The 11089-nt window shown below is 34.5% G+C and overlaps 2 protein-coding genes across 2 annotated transcripts in view; both read right to left on the bottom strand.

Moving 5' to 3' along the window:
* LOC144374684 (uncharacterized) overlaps positions 1–11089 on the bottom strand; it is a 233936-nt gene that overhangs the window by 97498 nt on the left and 125349 nt on the right. The window lies entirely within an intron of this gene.
* The window catches only part of LOC144374683 (transport and Golgi organization protein 1 homolog), a 79210-nt gene continuing 71079 nt past the window's right edge, over positions 2959–11089 (bottom strand). The window contains exons 19-26 of the mRNA XM_078037441.1: positions 9268–9369; positions 8347–8407; positions 8196–8231; positions 8052–8119; positions 7832–7932; positions 6504–6580; positions 4773–4923; positions 2959–3764 (exon numbers count right to left, since the gene is read on the bottom strand). Coding sequence (XP_077893567.1) covers positions 3487–3764; positions 4773–4923; positions 6504–6580; positions 7832–7932; positions 8052–8119; positions 8196–8231; positions 8347–8407; positions 9268–9369 — 874 coding nt within the window. The 3' untranslated portion in view covers positions 2959–3486. The remainder of the gene's footprint in view (positions 3765–4772; positions 4924–6503; positions 6581–7831; positions 7933–8051; positions 8120–8195; positions 8232–8346; positions 8408–9267; positions 9370–11089) is intronic.

Raw genomic sequence — 11089 nt, 5'->3', positions numbered from 1 at the left:
TTGTGAAACCTTAAAACCTGCATACCTTGTCTTTATAAAGTGATGAGTATGAAAAATCTGAAAAGATATATATTTTTTTAATATAGGTAGATATGACTGCCATTTATTTCCTATTTAGATATATTGACATTCATATAAAAATATGCAGGTCATTAGCCTATTATAATTTTACTATTTACATTACTTTTAACTTGATGAGACATAAATAAAACTTTCATAGTACACAAGGTGCATATTTGATACACAGAACATAAAGATTTGTGAGGAGCTTTTTTGTGGGTTACATGTAGAACCCACGTATTTTAATATTCACTATTTTAAATGAACAATGCATGAAGGGAATGCAATACTTGGCCTATTTTTAAACTAGTGTAAACCCTAATCATACCATCTGTTTGCTTTTTAAAACAAATAACAGTTGTTTTAGCCCTTGCACTTCAAGAGATCTAGTCTTTAATTTTTCAGTTGTCTGTTAGGTCAGTTTTGTTTACTAGACTCATAAAACTATATGAGCCTGAAAGAATTATCAACCAAATTTAGTCTTTTCTTTCATCTGGATTGGGTTAATTTCACAAGTGCAAAAATAGTTCAGTCTACAGTAGTTCTAGGAAATGAAGAATTTGCCTTAATAAAATGTTCACTCAACTGAAACTCTGAGTAGTCAAAATTTCCAGACTGTAAACTTCTCAAGAGAAGGGCCTCATCTTCTCCATGTCATGTATACTTTCCAAGGTGCTTGGCAGCACTCTGTACCCTGTGGAGTACTCAGTACCTTTTTGTTTGATGTTACTGATGTTTGATGTTGCTCCCTTAAAATATGCTATTAAAATGTAGCAAAATGGATACATTGTTCTTTCTGTTCTCTCATACTATAAAACATGTATATCAAAGTGATAATTTAAAAAAAAACAAACCTTTTTTTTTTTGGTTGTAGATGGACACAGTACCTTTATATTTATATGTGGTGCTGAGGATCAAACCCAGTGCCTCACATGCAACCCCACCCCAGCCCCTCAAAGTGATAATTTATATGAAGAAACATTTAGCATCCTTCACATAAGAATGCTTTTTTTAACCTCTATTTATTTATGTGGTGCTGAGGATTAAACCCAGGGCCTTGCCTGTGCTAGGCAAGTACTCTACCACTGAGCCACAACCACAGCTTCCACCAAAGAATGGGGTTATATGAAAAAAAAAAGAGGATGCTTTGTATGAATGTCTTTCATCAGCATTAAACAAACTTAAATTGAACATTGTCATCAGCTTAGCTTTAATTCAGACCTGAATGACCAAACCTCCCCCCCCCCAAAAAAAAGGTGATTTTATCTTGAAGCAGTTAACACAAAGCAATCTGTATCTCACAAATTAGTTGTTTAAATTTACTTTCTAGTGTGGGAGGAGATGAGTTACTGGACAATAATTACAACTATAGCAATAATACTTTCAGGTTGAAACACTACTGCTTCACAAATGAAATGATTTTAGTAACTAAATTCAAACACAACTTGCTGGAGAGAACTTCTAAAACTTTTGAGATACAAAAGTATACTTGAATCAAGGGACAGTATTCTCTACACAACCTGTATATGGGCAGCTACCTTGGGCTTTGCTACAGAAGTGGTACAATCAATCAGATGGATGTAAGGAGAGGCAACTATGGGTGGGTTCAGAACTGCTCAGATAAACTATGTAGAATGCATTATAACTTACTAATAGAATAAATACAAAAAAGGCTTTAGAGGGAAAACTACTGTTGCTTTGAATAAAATAATAAATCTGCCTTTTCTTGAAAATCTATCTTCCTAGCTGACATCACCTTTATTTAAATGCTATTTTAAAATTAGAAGTTAAGTAACTTCAGCATTGCCTTGTGTCCTGTAGAGGTTGAAAGATACATTCAAAATGTGTTTGTGACTTAAATTTTATTTTACATGGTTAAAAATGGCATAAGCTATTATATGGTTTTCCTCTTACACACAGCTGCTGCTTCTAATATTAAATGGAGGTTATGTAGATAGAATTTGAGTCCTTTAGGAAGAATTCATTTTTATTCTGAGTTATCTTCAGTAGTTTAGAGATTTTGTTTCACAGAGATTTTGTTTCACACTGAAGCTTTTGCCCCTATTTTGAGAATACTTAGGGGACATAAAAAAACAATGATATGTTATGTTCTAGGTTTCAACAATCCTATTACTTTCTAGAATTTAAAAGAATGGAAGAATATGGTCTAGCAGTAAACAAAAGTATCAGGCTTTTATAATTTTATTTAAATCTTAAACCTCTTAAAATGTACTGTTAAAATTGCCGTAATTAAAATTACAGTTCTGGAGAGCTAGTTCTTAGAAACATTGTTTTAAAGACAGTAGTTACAGATCCAGGACTTGCTTTAATTGTTTTTTAAATAAAATATGTTTGAGTATCTATCAAAAAAAAAAGAATTTAATTCAGCCCGTAGTTGCTGAGTAAAGACATTATAAGCCTTAGAGTTTCATTCATTCTTAGAGGATTATACTTTTCTAATTTTTTTTATCATATTCCTTGAAAATCAGTGGGAAGGTATGGGAAAGAGAAGAGTGTGTTGTGTACATTTTTAAAAAGAAATTTCCTTATTTTTTATAGTCACAACATACCACCTTATATTTTACTGTTACAATGCAATAATGGCAAAAGCAGTAGCTCTTGCTACTAATGTAAACTCATTCTCAGAAAAGCATTCTCACATGGACAGTGGTTAGAAAAAAGTACATGAATGTGCTACAAAAATAGAGCCACAAGACTTCTCACAAGTAAAAGAAATCCTCTGTAGAAGTCCACAGTTGACCAAGGTCCAGCCTCCTTAACAGTGAGCAACAGGGAATATGCTGCCAAGTCACTATCTTCAGTTCTGAGAGTGTGTTTACATGCTTCCCCAATGGCACAAAATCTCATGACGATCCAATGAATCAACAGACACTTGGGAAATATTAATAAACAATTTTTATGAACTATTACAACAAAGAACTTCAGCAAGAAGGAAAATGATGTTTATGATCTTTGAGTAAACATTTTTAGCCCAACAGTCTCTGCGACCAGATATTGAAAGAGAAAAAAAAATCAAGCTTATAAAACACCATTTCTCTGTTATCAACTGGAATACACTAATAATAAAATAATGGAAATACATGTTCTTAAAGCATTTCCACAGGAAATGTCCATAATTATGACATTCTAAATCATTTAGCAATTGTATATGCTACATTAACTAAAACAAAGGTATTCCTTATTGCACATTTTTAAATTGGAAGGATACTCTAGCTTAAGTGGGGGATATTTAGGGGGAAAATATTTTGGCTCAAAATGTATACTGCACCAAGGCAGCTTCATTCTGAAAACATAAACCATTTAAAATAAACTTTTATATTTTGAAGCCAATAATCCTTTAATTCTGACTAAGTGTCAGAGGTTAATTTTATGGGCCCTGTTTTTAAGGCCTGTGAACAGCCCTCACTACTCTTGAGAATTAGGTGGAGTTTCATCTTTAAAGCCTGAAGGCATTAAGTCTTTTGCAGCAGGTGGTGGCCCATAGTCTTGGGGACCATGAGTTGGAGGTGGTAATGGGGCACCAGGAATGAAGTACTCTCTTGGGCCAAATGAGCCTAAAGGTCTAAATGGTGCTGGTGCAGGTCCTGGAAAAAAATCACGAGGGTCAAAAGGCAAATCCCATTTTCCAGGTGTAACACCTGGTGCATATTCTCCTAAGCCTATTGGTGGACGCATACCAGGACCTGGAAAATAAAAAGGAAGTTATGTAAATACCAGAAATTTCTGAACTAGGGTGATTTCAAGTATGTTAATATAGTCTTTAATTTCTCCCAAGCCTAGAACATCAGCTGGTGAACATCCTGACTTGCCAGATGAGGCAAACTGAGATGGAACAAGTTTAGGTTATAGCCTTTGACCAACCAGCCATGAAGCAACATATTAAGGATTTAACATGGCTCTACCTAGCTCCAGGCTTGTCTTTTTTCTTTCCCTACTATATAATTGCAGAACTATTTCTATCTCACAAGAGCTCCATTTATATTTGGAAGTATTACCATGACAAGATGATAGATTATGAAATAAGAACTTTACTACATCAAAGAAATTTTGATAAAAGGAAATCTCACTATCTATTACTGTATCCATTAAAAATTCATGAAGTATTTCAGCATGGACTTTACACATGCCATCAGAATCAAGGTGCACGCATGCCCTCCTGGAAAAGGCCTTCCACAGCCACCTAATTAAACCAGGAACATTTATTAGGTAACTGTTAAATCCTCTTTAACACTTCCCTCTGACTTTTTTCAAGTTAAGGAGGGTTTGACTTTTCCTTTTCTATATTCTATAACCTACTGCTTATGCTTCCATTATGGGTGATTACAAACTTTATGTTATAGGATTTTCATATCTGTGACAAAATTTTAAGTTATGGCATGCGTCTCATCCACCTTTCCATCTATTGCAGTGCATATCAACAGATTTTCAACAAACATCTGCAGAAGTAATATTTCTGGCTTTTCTGTATATAGCCCCTTATCCTTGTCTATGAGAGATAGCTATTGCCTATCTCAGTATAAGATTATGTAGTGTCCCATATGTCCCAGAAAACTGGAGGAAAAGTTAAAATGTACTCAGCTTTATCCTTTCATTGTTAAGACCTGAGATAGCAACCAACTGTTTTAGCAAGCAATAGAAGTGGAAGATGAATGTGATTTATAAGTCAATCACTACTGTTCAGATCATCATACCAAATGGTGGAGGAATTGGCCGAGGCCCAAAAGGCCCACCGAGCTGAAGTGGCGGTCCATACCAAATGGGAGGTGGTGGAGGCCGTCCCATCGGGGGTCCCATGAAGGGTACCCCTGAGAAAGGAGGGGGCCCTTTCATAGCCATATGAACCTGCAATTTAAGATTTGAAAGCAGTTAAAAGTTTTAAAATTCCTATGTATTAAGACAAAGTACCAATACCTATAAAAGCTAAAACCCAAAACCTGTCCAGAGAACACCATCAGTGCAACAAAACTCTACCCACCCCTCCTGTGTATTCCCACTGACAGCTTACAGAAGTTGGAAGGATGCCACAAGAGGGAGCAGTTTGTTACTGATTATATCTGCACAGGAAAGGGAAAGGCAAGAGGACTGGCAGGGGTTATTAACAGAGGTGATTTCTGACCAGTATGTCATGCTGTATTCACTACAATCTATTTCAAAGGGAGTCCCCCCATCCCCATCACTTCCCTTTTATCACAATAGCTCATTACTTCCATATTAAGAATGAACAGAATAAAATGAAAAATCCATTCTCTACTCATGTAATAATAGCTACTATTCTACTATATCTTCAGTAAGTCTTTCATATATTATTCAACCTCTGAGATCTTTAAGTAGACTGTCTTGTTTTAAATAAGAGGGAACAAAAGCAAATGGGATATCATAATTTGTTGAAGGCCACACTGCATATTAAAGAACTCAATCCCAGGTTTGCCTCCAAGCCATGCTTTTTCCCACCTCTATTCCTCTCTAACAATGGGTCTTTGCTCTCTTTTAAATTTTCTACTACAAAGGGGTTTGGGGTCTTATCTAAGCTGCCCTTAGATTTCTCCAGAGATGTATATTCCTGGAATATATATACACTAGAACTTGAGAAGTATTTTCCATCACAGTGCTATATACACAAATTAGGAAGACAAGCCTTTAATATTTACTTTCATTTACTGTACACCATTTGAGATATTTATTTATCATTTCCTATGAGTAGTGGGTTTGAAACTAAACAATTAAAAATTTATTTTATTATAGAGCTGCAGAATACTTACTAGATATAATAGCAACACAGTTACAAGAGTATACACTTATGTGAACAAATGAGACCATTTCTTGGGACTGGCTCAAGAGGTCATTTCAGATGATCATTGTTTCACAGAAAATCTGATACCAATCTAATTCAAATCACTCAAAATAGGGTTTGCACAAATGGAGGAATTCTTAAATAACATTCTTCCAAACAAAAATAAAAATGATGAATTATATAATTTATAATGAATTTACTTTGCCTTAGAACATTCAACACAAAACACCATATAAAGTTAGAGTGATAACTTTTCACATTCTGTAGTTCATTATAGTTGTACACACTTAAGCAACATTCCCAAGTTAAAGAGAAAAGTAAGCTCAATATTGCATGCAGTTTAAAGCAAACAAGATCAGTGTCATGCTCTGAATATCCTTCCCATAAATGCACAGAATAAAACCCAATTCAGTTCTCAACCTCTAAGTACTTACTCCAACTGGATGCTCAGTCAAAGAAGTAAGGGTGGAGACTGAGGGGGTCTCAGGTTCTTGGGGAACAGTTTGCTTTTTAAAAAACAAATGGGATAGTACAAATAGAACACAAAGAAGGATAAAGCAAAGAGCAAGTACTGTAGGAAAGCTACATGTTCCTGCATGACCACATGATTCACAGTAACTACAGAACTTACCTTGCCCTCATTCGTCACCTTAGCTGGAGAAGAACTTCTGGAGCTGCTGTTCATGTGAGCTGGACCACATCCTGAATCTGTTAGAGATCAAAGAATGGATTCAGACTATTCTAACATGAAAAGAATAAAAATCCTCCATCCACAATTACAGATTCTTTGAAATTACTTGGTCCCTTTACCAGAGGCAACGGGTTTCCCAGATGCCTCAGAAGACCAGTACGAGGTAAAGGTCCATCCATTGACCTTGGGAAAGAAAGATCAGAGCCCTTGTATGTATTTTTCAGAAGAAATAAACCACTGGTGGACAGGTCAGGGTTCAACAATAACTAGAAAGCAACATGAAAAATGGGTTGCCCAGGGGTTGGTGTCATAGCTCAGTTGTAGAGTGTTTGCCTAGCATGTGTGAGGCACTGGGTTTGATTCTCAGCACACATTTAAAAAATAAATAAAGATATCATGTCCACCTACAATTAAAAATATTTTTTTAAATGGGTTGCCCAATACGTAAATCACAATTTATGAAGAGACTTAAGTAAAATAAAGAACTGCCTTGGGTTGATAGAACAGGAGATTAATAAGTACTGGTCCTAAACTTTAAGCTATAGACTTAAAGTATGTGTAGGCTGGCTTTTCTTTAGTCTGTATAACCTGACTTCCAATCTTACCAAGACTACAGTCCTATTTAGAATTTGAAATAAGATTCAGTATTTCATGTTGGAAATATGTATGCTACATAAAGTTTAAGGCTACTTTTATAATATTTGGGAAAAGAACACCATAGAGATTTAATTTAAAGATAAAGGTTTACACTTCGCAGTGTAAAATTTAAAAGAAAAAAACAATACAGGGACCTCCAGGGAAAAAAATGCTTTCTATTCTAGAACAGATTTTCCAGAAAACATTCACTAAGATAAAGTAAGAAATTATCTTCTATATATTGTACAGGCCCAAATTCAATGTTTTCATTAGATATTCAAAAGGGGGAAAAAAAAACCTTGAAGCAGTTTACTATAAAGCAACATGTGAATGCTCACTAAATCCGTTTCTAGGCATATCTTTTTGATTAAGAGTAGCAGAAGGTGGAGAAGGGGAACATTCTCCACCACTCATGGGGGATGGACCAAAAGAGCCATTATGGCTCAGTGGACCTAAAGACAACAATGCCGTGTTACTACTTTAAGGCAGCCTTCTCCCTGACACCAACCCTCACCTCCTGCTTTAGCAAATCATTCAGATTATTTCATAACCATTACACACAGAAATAAAAAGTAATTTACATACATTTGCACCAAGAAATAAAATAGCTCCTTTTACAAAGTGCCCCCTACCTCTCTGAGGAGGATTTTGTAAATCTGGTCTTCCCAGCATAGGTTTTACAATCCCGGGTTCATCTTGACGCACTGCAATCTTTTGGGTCATTTCCAATAGTCTTGAATATTGAGAAAGAATGGACTGAATTATGAAACAGCAATCTATTCCTTCATAGATAATATCTAGCATAACCTTAAAACACTATAAAACATATAGGAAGATACCAAAATCACATACTTCTGTCTCAAATTAGCAACTTCCCTTTTCTCTTCAGCTATAGCTCTTTCTGCAGAACGAGCTTTGAGCTATTAAAGAGAAAATATTCAAATTCAGTTGCAGTAGGCTATGCTCAAAATAAAGAAAAGGGGGAAAAAATCTTACCCAATTATCATGAGCTTTCTTCTCATGCATAGCAATCTGAAAAAGACAATACATTAAAAAATATGTTTTTAGGGACTCATTATAATAGCCTATAATTGTCTGTATTAGATATCAAGAAATTCTGCAACTACAGGACAGTATTAATTACTACCTGGTTTTTAAACGAGTGCTTGGTTTTCTGTAATGCTTCTTCCATCTCTTCAATTCTCCGCCTAAGAATTACAACAATTGAATAACATTTGAAACATTTCTGACCATTTTCCCTTTATTCCATCAGCTATACTTTTAAAGATTTTATCATACATAAGAAAAACATTTCTATAGTTATATGAATCCAGTGTGATCAAAACTAATACTACAGGCCAGGTGCAATGCCACATGCCAGTAATCCCAATGATTGGGAAGCTGAGGCAGGAGGATCACAAGTTCGAGGTCAGTCTCAGCAATTAAGTGGGAACCTATGCAACTGAGACCCTGTCTCAAAGTAAAAAAAAAGGTCTAAGGATGTAGCTTAGTAGTAAAGCACCAAAAATAAATAAATAAATAAATAAAATAAAATAAAGACCCAATACTAATAACTTCTTTATCATTTAATTGCTAGAGATTCTGAATGATAAATTATAATTTCCTTAACTGTTCATCAGTGTGTTCTCAAGTAATTCTGCTAGAAATATCTTCCTCCTTAAAACTTTTTTTTTCTTTTTTTCAAATTATATCCATAAAAGATTTCCAAGGTCTATCAAATGCCACACTTTTGTGGGTCTTGATACATCACACAGAAAACTGATTTCTTAAAGAATTACTACAACATACAAAACCCCCAGAACTGTTTGCATTGACCAAGTTCCCTATGGTCTTGCCCATTGGGTATAAGTAAATTTTTGTTAACATTTTTCATTTGTAAAGTTGAAATTTATTTTTTCTCCTGTGTGAATTGAATGTATTCATATCCTCTCGTTATTTATACTTCCATGCTATTTTCTTCTATCTACATAATGTAAAAAAAGATTAAAAAAGAAAACCACCACTAGTTTATTAGACATTGACACCCTCCTTTAGAAACTGAACTCACTTGTAATTTTTAACTTCCTGTACAGCGGAAACCACCTTTTCATCTGCAGCTGACAGCCGCTGCTCTTTTTCTAGTCTCTCATATTCTTCTTGGCTCACTTTCCTAATATAAAGCCAGTTATCAAATCAAAAGTTTCTTTCTGTGAATATCACTTCCCACAATTCTATAAAATGCTTAGGCACATAAAATAGGAATTCAAACCTGCAATTTCGTAAATCAAACTCTGGCAAATCACTTACATTTTCTAATTTTTCCTCTTAATTCTCTATTTACCAGTAAATAAAATAAATGTGAAAACAACATGTGCCCCAAGGGCAAGTCTCCTGTGTGTAAGATAATAAAAACTCACTTTACTTCAATGTGGAAGATCAGGACTGATAAACCTAACATAATTAAACATATTAGGATAAAGCAAGGGATAATTCTTTTCTCGTTTCTGCCATGGGTAGGACACTAAGTATATCTTTGTCATGGAGGAACTCTTTTCTCAATCCAAGACTGGTACCATAATAAAGATATAGTCAATCAAAGAAAAAATCTTCTAGAATATGTCTTTTAGCTATGCAATTAGCCACAGAACATTTTTCACACTTTAGATATATATTTCAAAAGAATTGCAATTAAGCAAAAAGACAAATCTGCTTTTTGATAATGTCTGTCAACCAGAAAAAGAAGCCAAACTGACCCACCATCAGAGTATTATCTACTGACAAGTTTTAACTCTGATCATGAAACTCAAGATGTTCATCTACTGAGACAAAGGTAGCCACATTTAATGATTTTAAAAATACTATTTTCTGCTATCCTTGTACTACTTTAGCCATAGTTCCAATTCAAAAGATAATTAACTTGAAACTTAATTTTCCATAAATCAGAAGAACTATAGTAAAAAAGGATTATTGATACCAAATAGAAAAAGGGGATTATATATTCTTATATAGCTTCTCATTTAATTCTTCAGCAAGTATTTTATGAGTGGCTATAATATACTAGTTACCTTGTAAGATGCTAAAGAATAAAAGAGCTCACTGTTTCAGGTATAAATGACGCCTAAAGGAATAATAATTTTCCCCACTGGCTTAAGAAGGAATATGGAGAAAACTGAATCTTGAAGGACAGAGAGAATTTTGTTTCCAATTACCAAAGAGTTAGTCTGAGAGCACTAAGAACAATCAAAACATCTTTATAAGAATATAAAATTGTGTTTGAAAGGATACAAGCTAAAAAGGCAGTGAAGATATATGTATGTGGCCAAGATCCATTAGAAAAAGGAATCTCAGAATTACAAGTAAAGCTGGCACTTTAAGGTACTTTTCTCCTAGGTTTACCCACATATTGAAGATAACACAAAGATATAATGAGTCTGAACTAAGCCTTCATCAAATTCCTGGGCTTAGAGGAAAAAAGAAGTGTTTGGGGCTACAAATAAAGGGACCCTTAATAAAAGCCCTAGCCTTTGAGTTTAGATTAGAAAGTACTGCACACTTAAGTGATGAACAGGCAAAAAATCCAAAAGGAACAATACTGAAACATTGAAAAGACAAGTCATTTTTGAATTATCTTAATTGCTGACTAAGTTTGAAGTGACAATCTTACTCAAGTAACCTCAACACTTTTCTATAAGAAGATAACTTCATCTTAGTTCCTCAAATTTCATGTATAATTATCACAACAATGTTAGCCAATCAAAACTGACCAGGCACTCCATAAGACAAAATTCTGTGAGAAAAAATCCCACAGAAAAGGAAACCACCTAATGGGGTTAACCACACATGTTTTAAAATCACTGTGCTTTATATAGTCAAAAAAGTAAAGTCAAGAT

Source organism: Ictidomys tridecemlineatus, unplaced genomic scaffold, assembly GCF_052094955.1.
Source record: "Ictidomys tridecemlineatus isolate mIctTri1 unplaced genomic scaffold, mIctTri1.hap1 Scaffold_82, whole genome shotgun sequence".
Lineage (NCBI taxonomy): Eukaryota > Metazoa > Chordata > Mammalia > Rodentia > Sciuridae > Ictidomys > Ictidomys tridecemlineatus.
The sequence above is the reverse complement of the archived record's forward strand: the minus strand, read 5'-3'. Positions and strand labels throughout refer to the sequence as shown.